The 20,354-nt window shown below is 42.1% G+C and overlaps 1 protein-coding gene across 1 annotated transcript in view; it reads right to left on the bottom strand.

The window, feature by feature from the left end:
* Positions 1-7,521: 7,521 nt before the first annotated feature.
* Positions 7,522-20,354, bottom strand: part of DGKE (diacylglycerol kinase epsilon) — a 28,026-nt gene continuing 15,193 nt past the window's right edge. Inside the window, exons 9-12 of the mRNA XM_041726117.1 lie at positions 20,260-20,331; positions 16,845-16,972; positions 16,518-16,629; positions 7,522-16,137 (exon numbers count right to left, since the gene is read on the bottom strand). Coding sequence (XP_041582051.1) covers positions 15,958-16,137; positions 16,518-16,629; positions 16,845-16,972; positions 20,260-20,331 — 492 coding nt within the window. The 3' untranslated portion in view covers positions 7,522-15,957. The remainder of the gene's footprint in view (positions 16,138-16,517; positions 16,630-16,844; positions 16,973-20,259; positions 20,332-20,354) is intronic.

Consider the following 20,354-nt stretch of genomic DNA (forward strand, 5'->3'; position numbering starts at 1 on the left):
ATCTCGTGACTCCAGGATCATGTCCTGGGCCGAAGGCAGGTGCCAAACCACTGAGCAACCCAGGCGTCCCAATTATAGTTGTTTTAAATTCCCGGTCTGATAATTCCAACCTCCCTGCCATGTCTGGTTCTGATGCTTGCTCTATCTTTTCAGCTTATGTTGTTTGCCTTCTGGTGTGCTTTGTAACTTCTGACTAGCCAGATGTGGTGTACTAGGTGAAAGGAACTGCTGTAGACAGGCCTTTGGTGTGGTGGGGAGGAGACATGTACCATTGTCCTGTGATGAGGTCTCAGATTTGGGTGAGCCTATGCCTCTGGACTGTGAACTTCACAAATATTTATCAGTTTTATTCTCCTCCAAGTAGGACAGGATGGCTAGAGGGGGCTGGAATGGAGTATTCCTCTGCCCCCAGATCATTAAGCCCTGATAAAACCCCAGCATTGTAGGCTCTGGTTAAATAGTTTCTCCTGAGGGCAGGCCTTGCTAAGAAGAGCAGAGTGCTCTGCTGTGTTTCAAAATGGTTCCTCTTGCCCACCCTCCTGAAAGCTCAAGAGGATTATTCTCCAATATTTACTGTGGGAAACCTGATTGAGCTCTTGGAGGTAAATCTCACAATATAGTGGGAGTACCTCCATGACTGGGTCCCCTTGGAGTTTTTAACCTTCAGAGTCGTCTACAGAGCCTCCAGCAATTCTTCAATTACACTCTAGGTGTTTCTACTCCAGCACTGGTTCCATTGGTGTCTACTTTCGGCAGTCATGATTCCTTGTGTTTGCCTGTCTTTCCAATCTTGGGGACAGCAGTTTGCCCTGCGTCCTCCCCTCTCATATGGGTCCAATGGTTGATCATTCAATCTGTCAGCTTTTTACTTATTGGTAGGAGGAAATTGCAGCTTCTAAGCTTCCTATGTGTGGAACTGGAAACTGGACATTCATTCATGCTTTTATTTTTATTCAGTTCAAAATACTTTTAGTTTCCCTTATTTCTTCTTTGACCCATCAGTTATTTAGAAGTGTGTGTGTGTGTGTTTTTTAACATATTTGGGAGTTTTCTAGATATCTTTGTTACTGGTTTTTAATTTAATTCCATTGTGGTCTGAGAATATACTTCGCATTGTTTGAATTGTTTGAAATTTATCAAGTTTTTTTAAAAAAAGATTTTATTTATTTATTTATGAGAGATACAGAGAGAGAGGCAGAGACATAGGCAGAGGGAGAAGCAGGCTCCTCGCAAGGAGCTCCATGTAGGACTTGATCCTTGGACCCCGGGATCACAACCTGAGCCAAAGACATCTGGCTCAACCACTGAGCCACCCAGGCATCCTGAAATTTATCAGGTTTTGTTTTATGACTCAGAATATGATACAGCTTGGAAAATGTTCATATGCACTTGAGAAGATTGTGTATACTGCTGTTGCTGGGTGGAGTGTTCTATAAATGTCAGTTGGTCAAGTTGGTTGATAGTGTTGTTCAAGTCTTTTATTTATATCTTTACTGATTTACATCTATTTATTGTATTGATTCTTGGGAGAAGGGAGTTACAGTCTTTGACTGAAAGTGTGGGTGTATCTACTTTCCTTTTTATCAGCCTCATATTATGAAATTTGAAGCTTTCCTATAAGCACCTAAATATCAGTTAGGGTTTTTATATCCTTTTGTTGAAGTGACCCTCTTATTCTTATGAAGTGACCATTATATGTCCCACTAGAATTCTTCACTCTGAAAACTACTTGTCTGATATTAATATAGACATTCTAGCTTTCTTTTGATTAATGTTAGCAAGGCATATCTTTTTTCCATCCTTTTGCTTTTAACCTATGTCATTATATTTAAAGTGGATGTCTTATAGATGGCATATATTTGGTTCTTGCTTCTATCTGCAATCTGACAATCTCGGTTTTTACCTGGTATGTTTAGACTATTTACATGTAATGTAATTATGCATGTAGAATGGGAAATAATGCTCTGGTCATCTTTGAAAAAAAAAACTGCCATAATGCTCTTCCTTTTTTTCATCTCTCCCCAAACACTTCTATGTGGGTTTTGGAGTGGCCAGTATCTATGTTAATTTATTTTTTGTTCTGTGAGATTACTATTATTTTACTTTTGAGAACAGGGAAAAGTTCATATGAAAAAAACTACTCAGCTTGTAATTTTACATTCATCTTCTCTATGTAGAAGATTCACACACACACACACACACACACAAAATAACATTTGAACCTTACTACCAATATTTATTAATAATATTGTATTATTACCCTTTGATGTTCCTGGGACTACCAAATGTGAAAACTCTTGAAGTGACACAAAGAGTAGTGTCACCTGCTTAGTTGCACAGAAACTAAATTCTTAAAAGGCAAAGGCCTTTTTTAAAATTTATTTTTAAGTAATCTCTGCACATAACATCGAGCTCAAACTCACAACCCTGAGATCGAGAGTTGCACGCTCCACCAACTAAGCCAGCCAGGTGCCCTCAGAAATTAATTTTTTTTCAGAAACTAAATTCTTAAAATGCCAAACCAAATTAATGCTTCATTAACAGAAATTGCTTCTTTATTAAAAAAAAAAAAAAGCTCAGAAATGCATTCCCACTTTATAAAACACTCATTTATAAAGGAATGACATCTCTTTATGTAAGACCAAATGAAAAGGCTGAATGCAGTATATGCTCTATTTCTTTTTGGGAAAGTTATTTTTAAAAATATAAATCGAAATTTGCTAATGATAGGAGTGGCAACTAACTTTAGTCAGAAATAGATGCCAGCAATGTAATCTTAAAAAGAATTCTATGAAACGTAAACAAAAAGCTTCCCCATTTACTTCCCTGTTGTGGGGTGGCCACACAATTTTGTACTCTTCTATGAGCAGACCTCTGTTCTATTACCAGGAGTCCTGCCTATTAGGTGGGGTGGTTTCTGTTTTGCCTTTGTATTCCTTAATGACTCATAATGAGACATTACTCTTGATGTCTAACAGTTGGATATTTCTTTAGCATATTCAAACAGTGACACATAAGTGACCTTTCATTTATCACCTTTCTGGAAGGTGGCCAATAACCAGAAACTAAGTACAACAGTATTAGGTATGGTTGTACACTTAGGAAACTGCAGGCTTTGCCATGGGGAAAAGGAGAGAATGCTAGAAGTGATCATTCCCAAGGTGAATATGGGAGTATTCTGGCAAGGTGGAGACTAAATGAAGGTGAAAAGTAGATGCTGGAATTGTATCCCAGAGTTGTGTCTCTTCTCTGTTGTGTTTGTGATCATTCCCTTTCCATGAAGTAGTTCCTTTCCCCTGTGCAGCCAAGTATGTCCTGTGTTCCTTTAACAAAGCATCAATAGTTAGTGAAAACCCCACCAACTTGCCAAATCTGGTATAGCTTAAGGGCGAGCTTCCCCAGGTCATAGGTCATCTTCTGTTGCTCTATTTAGGACACTTGTCCCGCCCCTGCCCCAGATATGCCTCTGTGGGTCATCAGTGGTTCCTTGCGTGAAACTCTGACTACAGATCCCCTCCCCACAATGCTACTGTTGCCATACTGGCCTAATGGAGGGAGTATTCAGTGAATACTTTGGAATTCTTACTATATGCCAGGTATTGTTCCAATGCCGGGGATACAGCAGGGCAAAAAAACAAACCCAAATCCCTGCCTTCATGGAGTCTATGTTCTAGGAGAGGGAACAGAAAACACATATTAGGGAAACAGTGCTGTGAAGAAAATAAAGCAAGGTCAGGACATAGTGTCATAGATTTATGTGTGTGTGTGGTAGTCTAGATAAGATTTTCAAGGAAGATCCCTCTGACGGGATGGCATTTGATCAACATCCAGAATGAAGTGATGTAGAAGGTCAGACCATATGAAGCTAAGCTTGGGGAGAAGAGCAAAGGCCTTGTGGCGGGAATGTGTCTGTCATCTGGAGGACATCGTGGCATAGTTTTGGATTTTATTCCAAGTGTGAGGTAATGCAAGGAAGGCCACACTTCCCTTTAGTCTTTCTCTCTCATTTCCCTCCAGAAAGTAAGCTCCACGAGAACAGGAATTTCAACTCTCTTGTTCACACTATTTTGCAAACATGCAGAAAAGTTCCTGGGACATAGTAGATGCATAAGAAATGTTTGTCAGTTTGTGAATGAACATTGAGAATACATGCTCCAATGTGCATGAAAGACTGCAATATGTTTGGGGTCAGCCAGAGGAATTTAGAGCAAAAAAGTCATAATATTTAACACTTGATGCTAAACATGACTATTTCCAGAGTTCTAGGGGAAAAAAGCAAAAGTTAAATCCTTCACAGATATTCCCTAGAAGCCTTCTGGAGCTTAGCCTATCTTTTCTGGTCTGAGTCCATCTCATTTTACTGGGAGGAGAGAGCCCTTTCTTCAAACTTGAAGAAAGAGAAAACAGAGAAAACCTCCATACCCCTCACAAAACCCAGATACAGACTGATTTTTGCTCTGGGATTTAGTTCTTCCCATTTCTCCCCAAAGGACAATTCATACGACACAACATCCGTAGGAGCAAATTCCCTTACACCTAGGTATTTAGTCTGGATGATTCTCAGACATTAGATGCATTTGAATCACCTGGAGGACTTGTTAAAACAGATTTCTGGGCTCTATCCCCAGAGTTTCAGATTCAGTAGGTCTTGAGACTTAACATTTTTTTTTTAAGATTTTATTTATTTATTCATGAGACAGAGAGACAGAGAGAGGCAGAGACACAGGCAGAGGGAGAAGCAGGCTCCATGCAGGGAGCCTGATTGTGGGACTCGATCTCGGGTCTCCAGGATCACACCCTGGACTGAAGGCGACACTAAACCGCTGAGCCACCCAGGCTGCCCGGGACTTAACATTTCTAGCATGTTCTCAGGTGTTGCTGATGCTGTAGATCTGGGGACTGCACTTTGAGAATCACTGGTCTAGAAGAACACCTTCGGGGGCATCAATAAGTATATCCATCTGGGCTTTTGCGTGTCTAGTTTGGGTCCCTTTGATGTCCACTGACTCAAGAGAAAGAACGTTCATTTGGCAGCTCTCTACATGGTGGAGCCTTCCCTTGAATACTGATATTTCTCATCTCCTTGACTTGGATCATACTTCACTTCCCCTTTCCTGGTTATTTGTCATTTCATCCTGTCAATTCTACTTGTCCACTTCCCCTTAAAGGTGAGTGTCCAGGGTCCCTGCTATTCTCACCGTAGCACTCTGCCCTCCAGGAACCCACCAACCATCACCATCATCACCATCACCATCATAGTTAACACTGATTTCCACTTCTTATGTTCCTGGTATCAGACTTTATACACACATATTAGTTAGGACTCCACTTTTGATGCCAATGAACAGAAAACCCAACTTTAAAAAATTGGGAAAATTTTCATCTCACGCACCAAGTAGTCTCAAGGTAGGGCAATTCCAGCGTTGACTGACTCAGTGGCTCAACATTGTCATCAGTGGGTCTTTCCTTCCTTCCACACTGCCATTCTTAGCCTGTTGGCTTTGTCTTCCTTCAGGTCTGCTTATCTCATGGTCAGAAAGCGATTGCAATGGCTGCAGGCATTCTGTGTAGTCATGATGCTGCAGACCCTAACATACCTTATTACATCTTCCAAGCCACGCTGAGAAGGTTCTATTCTCCATTTTTTTTTTTTTTTTTTGTAGATGAGGAACACAGGCTCAAGAGATGTTAGAATCCTGAAGGCGTTATGTTATGTGAAGTAAGCCAGATGCAAAAGGACAAATAGCGTATGATGCTACTTATATGAGGTACATAGAATAGGCACATTCGTGAAGACAGAGGGCAGGACAGTGGCTCGCAGGGGCTGGGAGAAGCAGGGAGTTGGGAGTTAGCGGTTCCTGGGTAGGTGGTTTTGGTTGGAAAAGATGAGAAAGTTCTGGAGATGGATGGATGGTGGTGACGGTTGCACAAGGGGAATGTACTTAGGCCACTGGATTGCACACTTAAAAATGGTTAAAATGATACATTTTGTTATGTGTACTCTACCAACAGAGCAAGAGTGAGATTCCCCAAACGGCCACAGCCCTTCATGCTTTTCCAGAACCTTCCCACACTCTAATAGGCAGAGCTTATTGCTCATTTTGTTGAGACTTGGCAGTTTTGTCACCACCTTGGTCCTAGAAAGTGATAGAGGTGACACTGTGGGACTTTACAGGCCAAGTCACAAAAGGAGCTAGGGCTTCTGCCTGGCTCTCCCTCTCCGGCTTTCCTGGGAACTCAGACACCGCGGATGCGGATGCGGGAGCCCCGGCCCAGCTGGCGTCCCCACCCGAGGGGTATGCGAATGCGTGAGCCCGCAGCAAACAGACCCCGTGAGAAGTGCACGGGCCCCGCCCAGGTTGCAGATTCAGGAGCAAAATAAATATTGGTACTTGAAGCTACTAAGTTTTCAGGTAACTGGTCACACAGCCGTGCGAACTGGAACGCACACACAGTGAGTGACAGCCAGAGCCCGGACCCAGGACCTGGGGCTGAACGCTGCTTGCTGGTCCCCCCACTTCTCCAACGATGACGCACAAATCTGGTCACGGGGCTCCAGCCGGCGTGGCTGTCCTGCAACTTCAGTCTCTGGGAGTGCCGAGCTTATGTCCTGTTGCTCAAAGCCAGCTCTCCCTCGCCTAGAGGACCAGCCCTGCCAGGCCAGCGTGACGTCCTTGCCGGTACCGCTCAGGCCAAGGCTTGAAGCACGCCGTAGCTGAATCTTGCTAGAATGCCTTGTGATCCTCCCAGACGTGAGACGCGAGGTCCGTGAGGAGCTGGTGCGAGGCTGTCTTCTGTTGGTCTCCGCATGCCTCCTGGGAAGCTGTCATGAGAGCGTTTCTCAGCTCCCTGAGGTTCCGGCGAGGCGTGGGTCTCAGAATCTCAAACCACTTCCCTGCAGTGTAGAACTAGCTCCTCAGCAATGCTTGCTCCACGCTCATGCTGCAGTCACCTGGCCCCCTTTCGTGTCACTGGTGTGCTTTTTGGTGTGTGAGGCAAAGATCCCTGGGAGCTCATGCTTTCTCTCTCTCTCTCTCTCTCAAATAAATAAAATCGTTAAAAAAATAAAAATAACAGTTTATTACTTAAAGAGCAAAAAGAATAAGCCGAAGGTGCAAGCTCCCAGGGAAAGGGTGAAGTAGAGTCCTCGCTGAGCAGGGAGCCTGACGCAGGGCTCCATTCCAGGACCCTGGGATCATGACCTGAACTGAAGGCAGACGCTTAGCTGACTGGGCTCCCCTGGGAATCCAGGAAAAAACTGTTTAAATCTAAAAGTGGCTCCTCGTAACTTCACTGATTCAATCAGTCAGGGCTTAGCCTTGGCAATGTATGTGTGAACTTGAAATCCTGCATTTCCCCATTCCTGTCATTTATGTATTCACAGTTCATATTTATTGAACAAATTCATTCTTCCAAGGCTTGGAATCTTTTTTTTTTTAAACTTATTTTTATTTATTTATGATAGACATAGAGAGAGAGAGAGAGAGAGAGAGAGAGGCAGAGACACAGGCAGAGGAGAGGGAGAAGGAGGCTCCATGCCAGGAGCCTGATGCAGGACCCGACCCCGGGACTCCAGGATCGCGCCCTGGGCCAAAGGCAGGCGTGAAACCGCTGAGCCACCCAGGGATCCCTAAGGCTTGGAATCTTGAGACAGCTTAACCCTTTCCTTGAGGTATCCTTCATCCAGACCTGTCAATTCTTCTTCTGTAAATGTTCTCATTTCTGCCTCTATTCTCATCTGTGGTCTCCACCTGCCTTTAAACCCTCATCCGCTCACTCCTAGATTGTAGTAGTGCCCTTGAACTAGGCTTCCTATTTCCAGTCCTTCTCCTTGTGACTCATCTTCCACGGTACTGCCCGAGTAATGTCAAAATGCCATTTCATACGTGGTACCCCAAGGTTTTCAGGCGTATAGTGATGCTTTGGCTTCTTGTTCAAGGCTCTCCGATTTTTGCTGTTATCTCCACATCCATCTTCCAGTAATCCTCCATGTTAACCTTTTCTTCTCACCAGCTTGGCCAAAACAATGCTCTTTGAATATGCCAGGTGGCATCTCCCGTGAGGTTCAGGCCAAGTGCCACTTTCTTCCTTCCTGAACCCGTGTGCTGCTGAGTTCTCTGTAGTACTCAGTGGGTTTGTGGATGAGTCCGAAAAGAAAATGACTAGATTGCAGAGGATAATCAGAACAAGTTCACTGCCAGTTGGTAGTAAATGTCTGAGACATCTCTACTGAGTCTGGTGATCGTGGCTCAGAAGTTCGTAAGTGGAGTCTAGGAGGCCCCTGGAGCTGGTTGTAAAATTCTGCTGTGCGTGTATAGCAAGACTCTAACACTGTGTGTGTGGGTGTGTGTGTCTGTAACTATAACTGGCTTCTTACAAGGTCTGCTTGTGACCTAGTAAAGGCTGAGAACCCCTGACCTAGACAAAACATGGCAGGACTTAGAGACAGAGCAACAACAAACCCCATTAGATTTTGGAGTCATAAGACTGACCGGAATCCCAGCTCTGTGAGACACTGGCATGTCACTAGCCTTTCCGAATCACAGTGTACTTGTTTGGAAAACAAATTACATCTCCTCTGCCTACTTCAGTTGGGCTTTTGTGAGGAATAAATAAAATATATGAAATTGCTTCATAAATGATCATTCTACAAGCATAAATTATTATCCCACTTAATTCCAAGCCATATGGTTCTGCGTATATGTTCCAGTTTACACAATTTCTTACCTATCTTGAAATAACAAGTTCTTACCAGTCTTTTTAATTTGAAATAGAGTTGACAAATTCTTATTTGTCCTCTCTCTCCCTCCTTCCTGTGATCTGTTTCCTTGGTTCAAAGTCCTTTGTCATTACCTGGATCATGGCCACACACTTTGGTAGGATACTAAAGGTCACTGCTCCTATCACCAAATTGCAGCAAGTCTCCTGCAACATTTCAGGCAGAGCTTCTTTGTGAGGAGACTCATTGCAACTGGGCCCCCTCCTCTACTGAGGGATGTAAGGATTTATTTAAAGCAGGGCTTCTCAAAGCTAACTGTGGTGGACCAGGTGGACCAGGAGGCTGGTCAATGCATTAGATATTGGTATTTTTATAAAATAGAGAAAAATGACATGAAAAAGACATGCAAACTACAAGCCACATTTGATTATCTTTAGATTCAATAATCAACTGCCAAAATAAGGTATAAAAATGTCTAAATTCTTAACTCAATTTCTGCATTTACTGCCTGATAGATTGCAAGCAATTTGTGGGCCATGCTTTGAGTACAGATTTACAGGGGTTATGTGAAAACAAAGCCCGGCAGAGAATCTGGTTACTGGTCAATTGACGGGCTCCTGGGTCCAATCAGCCACAAGGGAGGAATGATCACATGGCCCTTTGGCAGTCTTGGCCTGGGGCCACTTCCCGGGGAATGGGGCATGAGATACACACAGGTATGCTGTTTGCCTGGACTGCCCTAGGACTGTCCCTAGCAAGTTCATTTGTTTGAAGACTATGGAGTGTGCTCTGTATGCTGGAAATTGGATGCTGAAAGTACTGTTCTGCAGAGTAAGTGTTCTGTAACACAGACGGAACCTTCACAAAAGATGTGCAAATGCTTGTTAATTTGAATGCAGGGATGAACAAGATAAGCTCCCTGCCCTCAAGAGCTCAGAGTGTACACAGCTTTCTCACAAATTAATTCAGTTCCTAATTCCTAGTTCCAAAACCCTACTGAAAAAATTACATTCTTGTGGCCAATGTGCAATGCTTTCAGTTCATCAAAATCTCTGAACAAGTAATTCATCTTTTTATGTACGTGATGAGTTTCCTTGTGTGTGTGTGTGGGGGGGTCCCTTTGAGGGCTTATCATAAACCCTAGCATTCTCAGTGCCCAGCATAATGATGTGTCTGCCCACACCTTACATTGCTTTCCATACTGTATAGGGTTGATGGGTGTGTCGAGGGTAAAAAAAGCAGCAGGCGTGAGGACCTGGCATTAACATCCAGCTCTGGGCGACCAATCTGTAAAATGGACTTGATAATGTCTACTTGCAGCACTGCAGATTATGAGTTGAAAGTAAAAACATCTAACATAGGACCCAAATGCCCAATAATGTGTTAAATAAAACTGCATAAAAAAAAAAGTACTTGTCCAGGGTTCTTCAGTTAATAGTCTTCCTTGTGAACTTCCGTGGGCGTCACAGCCAAGCGGGGTAATTCATGTTTAAACTGACCGATCAGGAAAAGGTACACTGTCCTTGGCATTGTCTGTTTAAAAAAAGCAGGTAAGTGAACAGGGAATTTTAAGTTACTTCAAAATATTTGTAAGAATGGAACTTTTGGGTAAAGATGACAAGAATGAATGTGCATTCAAGTACAAGTGCTTTGCCCCAGGCTACAAGAACCATTAGCGGTACGAAGCTTCTTTCTGTTCGCAAGCAGCTGACCCAGAGTCTCCCACACAGTTTGTCCTGCTGCAGACCAAGGACCATCTTCTGGGAAACTAATTCAAAGCTGCCTCTCTTATCTCACTGTTGTGTCAAAAAACACAGGATCACGCTTTTTGGAGTGAACTTTAAATTTTATTAAAAAACAAGCAAACGTTTTCAACATATCAAATGTTTTAATTCCATTTCTCTGTCTGTAGGCATCAACCACAACAATACAGAGCAAATGCAACAAAGGCAAGTACAGCAGGGTAGTTAAGTGGTAGGTCTGTGGCCCTGGGGCCGGGGGTGGGGGAGAAAGTGCACAGGGCTGGTGGGCTGTGTCGGCGGGGCCATCCCAAGTGCTGACGCTCTGGGCTCCGAGAGCAAGTGCCGCCAGCTTACCTGCCAGTGATCAGGGCCAAGGATCCAGGCTGCTCTAGACTTGTATAAAATAGAATTACAAACCAGAGTGCGCCCTATCTGTAGGGCTCATTCAAGCCAACCATTCTACAGAGAGACTGCCAGGCCCAGAACTAGAGGAACAAGATCAGATGTTCTGATGAGCCACCGTCCTCTGACACTAGCACGGCTGCCCTTCCAGCAGGAATGTTCTCATCCATGGCATGGTCTGGGCATCTGACAGATCCGTCAGATGCCCTGTTAGTCTGGACAGTGTGAGGGGAACAAGGACAGCAATCTAACTTCCCAGCTCTCCTCTTCAACTCCCCACACTGGTCACCAAAAAGCACCACACTGTGGCAACTTCTATGGTCTATCCTGCTCAGTGCCTGTGTATGCACGCTTCCCTTTCATGGGGAGGCAGCCCAGGCCCCAGCAGAAACTGAGGAAGTGTCTGGTGTCAGCAATGTGCTTGAATCTGCAGCTTCTAGGTGACTCACTTTCTTCAGACGTTTCTGGAGATGACTAACTTCAATCATTTAAGTTTTGTGAACTTCTGTATGAGACAGTGACATTTTTGGATTCTTTCTCCAGATCCTTGGAATGTACCTTTTTGATATTCCTGTGAGCCTCACACACAGACTACAGTCAGGGCCTTGGGAGTAAGTGTGTGTGTGTGTGCGTGCGCACGTGCACACCGTCAGAACTAAAACTAACTGGATTCTCAGACCATTTCTTCACTAAAATTAGAAACATGAGGAACAGAGGTTAAGCCAGTGCTTTACTATTCAACAAAATGCCTTTAAAACTTTGAAATAGCCAAGTTGTCATATTCCAAGCAGCAACCAAGACCTCCAAAATATTTTCCACCAAAAAACATGAGGTTTCTGAATATGTACAAATCAGCAGAAAATTAACCAGGTGACAAAAGTCGTCAGAGTAGTGGCTTCTAAACCCTTAAAAAAAATACAGTGGAATCCTTTTTTTCAAGAAGAGGAAGGATTTTATCTACGGAAACTTATTTTAAGCAGCATCCAGCAGGGGGCTGTGCCGAATGAAGAGAGAAAGCAGGAGCTCTGAGGGGGTCTACTCCACTGATCCCTGAGCACTGCTTGTGCTCTAAGCTTCCATGGATCACAGTCCAAAACCGATTTCCATAGAAGGATCTGAGGCTACCAATTTTTAAGCAGTCGGATAGATTAATTCGGATAGGATATGAACAAACTGTTCATAGAATTCCTTTAGAAGAATGATCTGGGGGGGGGGGGGGAGAAAGCAGTTAGTGGAATCTCCCTTCCTAAAATTTTTCTTAGACAATTTTAAGAACATCCAATTAATTCGATTTGTCTGCAGGGTATTGATTCAACAGAAGCCAACATGAGGTACGGTATGGGCCAGTAGGTTTAAAAATTTCAGGGCATCCCTGGTGGCTCAGTGGTTTAGCGCCGCCTTCAGCCTGGGGCCTGATCCTGGAGACCAGGGATCGAGTCCCATGTCAGGGTCCCTGCATGGAGCCTGCTTCTCCCTCTGCCTGTGTCTCTGCGTCTCTCTCTCTCTCTCTCTCCTGAATAAATAAAAACCTTAAAAAAATTTTTTTTCAGTGTGCATCAGGAGCACTCGAGGTCCTTGTGAATAAAGCCAGAGATGCCTATGTCCCATCTCCTGAAACACTGATTCAAGTCAGAGGCTGGGCTTCAGCATCAGAGTCAGTCAGCTCCCCAGGGGCTTCTGATGCTGCAGACCACCCGTAGATCACACTCTGAGAAACAGGAGATAGGCCTTAAAGGGAAAATTTGAGAAAGTAGGGACAAACTTTAAAACCAAAACCACCTCTTCCATCTTGTTGCTGGGAACATACCTTCATTCAGATTGGGACAGAGTAACATCACTGTTTTTTCTTTTTAAATTCCTAGATATTTTTTTAGATAAATCTACCTATATTCTATTGTTCCAAATTAGGGAGAATTAAAAAAAATTCTGAATATAAAGTGCTGGTTCTTGCTTCAATATTATCATTTCAAGGAAAAAACCACACAAAATTATCACCTATTCTGTTGACCTTTTTGGCCAAACAAGTACAAATTATGAATTCGGATCCACGTGAATCTGTAAATTAATATAACCTTTAAAGTCTTCTATTTAGTGCAAATTTAAAATTCCATAATATACAGTAAATACAATTTTACTTTATATTACAAATGCAAACCATTTTTCTTTTGACATGCTGGTAGTATTAATTTTTATAATGCCAAAAGGACTTTACAATTTCTGAGTCACAGAATATTTTACAACTCTAGGCAAACATATTTCAAAAAGCAAATACTACATGTTTTGACACACCCTACAAAAATAAAAATAAATAATTTTGACTATAAAATTTTTATAAACATTAGCTACATTAAGAGTTCACAGCTAATTGTTACAGAAAACCTAAAACTCATTTAAGATCACGTAATCTCTCTATGAGACAACCTGTATTTTAAAACACAAGTCAGTTTGATTTCTGCTAAACATAACAAAGCACTGAAAATTATCACCATCTACTGGAGGGATCCCTAGGAGCTGCCAGGTATTCAGTGTTTAAGCCACTAAGTTTAAGGAATTAGGAATGTACTAGGACGGTAAAGGAGAGAAATCTAAAAACAGACAAGGAGATATGCTTTACTTCGTGTATTTCTTCCTGAGAATGTAGAATTTGCTATTATGTTTAAGTCAAGACACTTTAAAATGAACAGGAAAATATCATGGCAAGTTATTTTTGGAAAGTACAGAATCCCTGGTAATGCTGACATCTGCTACTCTAATATATAACTTGCAAACATGAGCCTTGTAAACTGCCCTTATTTAAAACAAGACATGTGCCTATCCATTTATTTGAAATGCTGGGTAAATGTACCTAAAAAGTAAATGGGCTTTGCTAAAATGGTACTTTATGATAATGATATTCAGAAATAACTTTCCTAAATGAAAATGAAGTCTGAATGACTGAATAAAGCAACAGAAAAACTTCTTGAATGGTCAGTAGGGGAAAAAAACCTTACTGGATTATGAAAATTGAACAAATTTGTTTAAATACACAAGGGTGTTATACATAAACCTGTTGTAAGTCCAATGTAACATCAGGGTTAGGGTATAGTTTTAACGGTTAAAAAAAAAACTAGTTATTTTGATTATTTTAATTCTGATATCCCAAACTAACTACTTTGATTCTATAATTAGCATTATGGAATTATATTATAGATAAATTACAGCCTAAAGCAAAGTGAATTTAACAGTGTATTTATAAAATGTGGTATCTGTAACAATGTTGACCATGAGTTAAGGAATAAAATTCACTATACTCAAAACATGATCAGTCCATAAAAGAAAATCTATAAAACTCTCCCACCAACCTCGACAAAGGCGTATGAAAAAGGTGAAAACAGATTTACTCACAAAATCTTTCAATACTAGAATTTAACATCTCCTTGTTGAGATCTGGAAGAGATTAACTTAAGCCGAATAAAAGTATTTTATATAAATATAATGCACTGACTACTGTATCCTTTTTTCCTTCAAAACATGGCCCCAGCCTGAGGATCAATGAAATTTAAGTTTATGGCAATTCACGGATGACAGATCCAAAACGGATCCCTAAAGAAGGTTAATATTGTTTTGGGAGATACAGTCTAGTCTTTCAGAGATGAATGTCATGAAAGACCACCAAGCCCACAAAATGGGCCATTTGTTAGAAAAACACCAGGCTGGTTCACACCAGAAGAGCGCCCTCTAACGGTGAACCATGAGACTAGCCCTTCCATAAGTTTTTGGCAAATGAGGGTCAAATAAAAACAATGAAACAAAACTTTCAGTTATGCAAAAGTTGTTTGCCAGTGCTTTCATTACCCTCTTTTTAAAAAATATTGAGTAATATTTTTGGAAAATGAGATTATCTGGGTAATATATATGCCAGGAGAATTAAATTATGGGTTTTAATTACTTAGTCAATAGGCTACATTTCTAATTATGACTATGTGATAAGTTTAACATATTAAATAAAGCCATGTATTGTAAACACTAACCACAAATATACCACAACGAAGAAAATAAATAAATAAAAAAATATCTCTCTCATTTTAAAATAAATAAATATAAACATCTTAGCACAGGAATCTGTCCACTTCCCTAAGGGAAATTTCTGTTAAGTACTTTGGATATCAAAAACTACTGTACTTCAAAATACTACAAGACCACTGGACTTTTAGAAGTTAGTAATCATGACTGAACTTTTTTTTGAACAATTACTATGACAAATTTTCTGCAGTACTTTTTTTGAACTGTTGATACTGTCTTTTACTCAGGAGAAACTGGTCAACAGTCCAACTCAGAAACCCTTTCAATCCAAAGTGCTCTGAATGTTCATCTTTACCATCTCACCTATCTGTCTGCTGGCTACACGTGGTCATAAATGAGATGCTGAATTTCAGTTCAACGTGTTCATTAATAAGATTAACCGAACAACATTTGGGGGTCTGAAAATGCTCTCAAGATAAAAATTATAACAAAACATTTAAGTATCGTCTTTAACACTTGTCCTTTTAGGTTTCCTGGAAATAGATCCTTACGGATCCACTCAGTGTTGGGAGGCAGGAAGTGTTCAGGGGCAAGCTGCAGGAGGAGGCCCTGCATTAACCATGCTGGTTTGACACTAAGCATATCCTTTCAAAAAAGTAGGTTAATTATTTAAAAATGTTATGGTGTCACACATTAAGAATTAAGATGGCAATGATTTTTCCACCTACATCTTGCTGGATGGGTAACATGTCCATCAAATGTGTGCTCAAGAATAAGGAATGAGGGTGCATGCCTCAGAGCAAGGCCCATTCTCCAACATAAAGCCACGAGAAACACTTCACCTTCAAGTAATTAACATTCTGTGACTTTTTAAAGTCAGTGCATTATGAATAGGGCGTTCTGCTGAAAAAGGAACAGGCATCTGTAATCAACTGGAAATTTGGCTGTCTGGGAAATGCTATTTACATAAATGTATCCCCATTATGCTACTGGTGAAATTAAGATTAAACAGTTGGTAGAGAATTTCTAACTTCCGGATGACTATGTATCTACTTGTTGGTGAGGATTTTACTCTTTCATTTCCTCATCCGCCTACTCAGTTTCCTTTATGTCCTCTTGATCTGAAGTACTGGAGATGTCATCATCTGTCTGTTCTCCGGAGAAATACAACATCAGTGCGTGTGTCTTGTGAGTTATGGTGACGGTGCAGGGCCCCTGGGCCCATGGCTCCCCATCTACCTGCATGGGCATCATCGAGCACTTCAAAATCAACTGGTATGGGGGAGATAATTAGACAAAAGTCAGCCCCCAAAAGTTCAGAAGGAGGTCCTCCTTAATACTACCATCCACAGCCCCTTAACCTTTCTCAGGGAGTTCTTAGCCTTTCGTTCTTACAAAATTAATCTGAATTTATCTTTGGTCATCAATGGTTTAAGGGATTCTTTTCCACTGAAAGCTTTGTTTCTTCTACACTTCCTGTATCTTCCCCCTCACACCCAATCCTTCAGCAGAGGCTGAACAACAGTGCAGGCTGTACAGCACCCTTCAAGGGAAGCTATAGTGTGCAGATCTTCTAACGCAGCAGTGGCTTAGAAATGGACTCAGACCATGAGCCTACGTACAGATGAAACACAGAGCAACATTCCACCTACCCGCACCGTGTGCGCTTGTCCTATTCGGAAAGGGTTTGCCAGTTTCACTTGAATCTGAGCGCAGTGGAAAGACCCGTACACTCCAACGACCTCCAGCAAACCATCGTCATGCCTACGGGTGGAAAAAGGAAACACCGATTAGGTGATGCCATGAAATACAACCAGCCATGTTAGGACAACAACGTTTTCACCAAGGTGGACAACTGACTTATTAAATATTCGTATTAATGAGGTATGGAAAAACGAAAAATTTTGAACACAAAATATTAACAGTTTATAGAGAATGAGGGAACATGACATATCAAAAGTGACCACAAGTGTACCCACCTGGCTAGAGGGTAAGTCTCGTCTCCCATCCCTTCCCACAGTCTGCAGCCACCGCCCCAGTATCCGATGTTCAGAACTATAATACCTTCCAGGTTAGGCAGTTCTACTCGCTCGCCATCCAGTTCTAGCTTTAAAGAAATCCGAGGAGTTAGTTACTATGGGGCATGCTATTTCCAGACATATCCGCTCAGGATTCACATCCATTTCCATACATGTAGGGTGTGAGAGACGCACGTGTAACAGATTCCTTCCTACCCGCCCCCCAACCCCCCAGCCCCCCCACCAAGGAATCTGCCTTCCTATTCAGTGGTTATTATAATACATTAATGGTAACATTCTTTTTTTTTTTTTTTTTTTAGGATTTTATCTATTTATTCATGAGAGACACAGAGAGAGAGAGAGGCAAAGGGAGAAGCAGACTCCATGCAGGGAGCCCGATGTGGGACTTGATCCTGGCACTCCAGAATCATGCCCTGAGCTGAAGGCAGGCACTTAACCGCTGAGCCACCTAAGCATCCCTCATTTTTTTTTTTTTTTTTTTTACCAAGGTTAAAATGGCACAGTTTTTGTTAAATCTCAGTATCTTTTTTCCGGCCTCTTCTGATTTGCCGTGGCACCGGAACTACTCCCTTCCTTTGCTTCTGGAAGCCAGACTCTCCTTCCTGGGGTGGTCCTTCTCAGACAACACTGACAGCCCCACCTCCTGCCTCAGGTTGGCTATGTCCAAGGCTCCACACTCTTCTCAGGCTGCAGACTATGGAGGAGAAGCTCAGCAACTGCCATGTCGTTAACTGCCATCCCGGGGCTGCTAGCTCTAGCTCACTGGGCCAGGAAAAGCACTGGGCCAGAACTGTGTATCCTACTGCCCATAAAACACTTCAACCAATTGCGGCCCTTGAAATTGCTATGCATGGCACTGAGCTAACGTGAAGCGTCTTCTCTACGGCCCCGACCACCTACTTCCCAGGAGAGAAGGCTTCAGGCCCCAAAACCTAAGCCACAAAGATAGGGCCATCTTTGCCTACTTCGCTTTCACCCTCCACTTCTAAGTAGCTACCATTTCCCTCACTTCCACTGACAACCAGTCGGGCACTTCCTCAAGCTCCTCCCCCACGTGCTCCTGCCAGCTGTCTCTCCTCTTCCTCATCGCTCTCAGAGCACTAACAAAATGCAAACATGCCATCCCCGATGACAGCCTGTCAGTGCCTGATTCGTGCTCAGTACAAAATCCAACTTCTCTGACAGGCCAGCATGGCCCCTCTGTCATCTGGCCTCAGCTCTTGCCCCTCTCCCTGCCACAAGCTATGCTCCAGCAACTCACTCAAAGACACCACGTTCTTTCTTCCCTCTGGATCTCTACACGTGTTCTTCTTAGTCTAGAACAATCTTCTTTCTTTGGAGGGGGGCGGCAGTAAAGGTTGACTGAGCAAGAGTGAAGGTTACTGAATGACAGAGGACAAAGCTCCCAAAACCCATCTGAGAGCGTTGCCCAGCCTAGAACAATTTTCACCTTTTTTCACTTAGCTATCTCTTACTTAATTTTCAGATTCCACCTTGTCACTTCTTTAAGAAAGACTTGGTATGGTCCCTTTCCCTAGACAGTTTCTCCAGCCTCTGGGTTATGCGCTGCTCTTATTCTTTTAAGATCAAATACTTTCCTTATCACATCATCCCTCATTCTGTATTGCAGCATGGTTTAAGTATCTTCCTTCTCTCTACACCATAACCTTAGTGAGAATGAGGGATTGATTGATTGATTGATTTATCTCTGACTTGTCAAATTTCCTAATTTTTTTTAAAAAGATTTTTATTTATTTATTTATTTTTTTTAATTTTTATTTTTTACTTATTTATTTTTAATTTATTTATTAATGAGACACACACACACACACACACACACACACACAGAGACAGGCAGAGGGAGAAGCAGGCTCCATGTTGGGAGCCCAACGCGGGACTCGATCTGGGGTCTCCAGGATCATGCTCTGGGCCAAAGGCAGGCGCTGAACCATTAAGCCACCCGGGCTGCCCAGAATGAGGGATTTATCACTGTATCTCCAGGACCTAAGACAGTGCTTGGCATTTTATAGGTGGCTTCACAAGTAAATTTTTTTTTTTGTAATATTTTACTTATTTATTTGACAGAGAGAGAGCACAAGTAGGCAGAATGACAGGCAGAAGGAAAGGGAGAAGCAGGCTCCCTGCTGAGATGTGGCGCTCAATCCCAGGACCCAGGATCATGACTTAAGCCAAAAGCAGATGCTTAACTGACAGAGCCAGCCAGGCACCCCCACAAATAATTTTTGTATAAATAAAATATCAGACACATAAAAATAAAGTATTATCATGTTTGGCTTCACTTTACCAATGCTATCAGAGCCCAGGATAAAGGAAAGATGATAAAACCTTTTTTTTTAATGGCAAATCTTGCCATCTATCCTGAGTCGTGGCTGCAAAATCTGTGAGCTCAGCATCAGCCTGACCGCCACGCCCTTCCTCCGTGTACATATCATCAGGCTCCTCACATTCCTTATTTTTCTTTTTCCCAAGCTGTTTGCCTGGCTTTCCTTTTACTTATTTTACTAGTTCTAGGCTTTTCTGGCTTAACGTCTTTGTCGGTATGGTAGCCATTACAGATTCTTTCTGGAAGCAAGCAAGGAATATATATATAAGACTTTGGGGATCCCTGGGTGGCACAGCGGTTTAGCACCTGCCTTTGGCCCAGGGCGCGATCCTGGAGACCCGGGATCGAATCCCACGTTGGGCTCCCGGTGCATGGAGCCTGCTTCTCCCTCTGCCTGTGTCTCTGTCTCTCTCTCTTTGTGACTATCATAAATAAATAAAATTAAAAAAAAAAAGACTTTGCCATATCATGATGTCAGGGATACTGCAGCAATAAGCACTCATTAACATTCTACTTTTACTGCTTTTACATCATCTTTACTTTAGTATAGAAGAAAGATACACATCGCAACCTAATATAAATTCAACTTTGCGTTTAAACTTCCTCTGAGAGTCACTGATGGGGTCAGGCACTGTGTGAGGTTGCTTCACATCTGTCATCCAGTATGAAGGGAAGCTGTTCAGTATCAGTTAAACAGACTGGAGGTGGATAAACTTGGGTTCAGATCCTGATTATGGGTGTATATGGATGGACACTGTATGAATTTGGGCAAATTACTTAATTTCACACAGTTTTCTCCTCTGCATAATGAGAATATAAAAGTACCTGCCCTATAGGGTTGTGGTGACAATTTAGTGGGATAATGCATATAAAGCATTTAATAAATTACCTGGCACATAGTAAATATTCCATGTATGTTAGTGAAATATGTTAACAGAAAATTCAGCACTTTTGTTAAAAGAAAAAAAAAAGTTTACAACCCACAGATCACCTAAAACTTTAAAAACTTACCTCAATTTTTTTATTCAAATCTTTACATTCTTGCACTAAACAGTCTTTGGTTCCATAGAATAAGTAAACAGCCTATGAGAAATGGACAGAAAAAG

This window comes from Vulpes lagopus, chromosome 12 (genome assembly GCF_018345385.1).
Source record: "Vulpes lagopus strain Blue_001 chromosome 12, ASM1834538v1, whole genome shotgun sequence".
Classification (NCBI taxonomy): Eukaryota; Metazoa; Chordata; class Mammalia; order Carnivora; family Canidae; genus Vulpes; species Vulpes lagopus.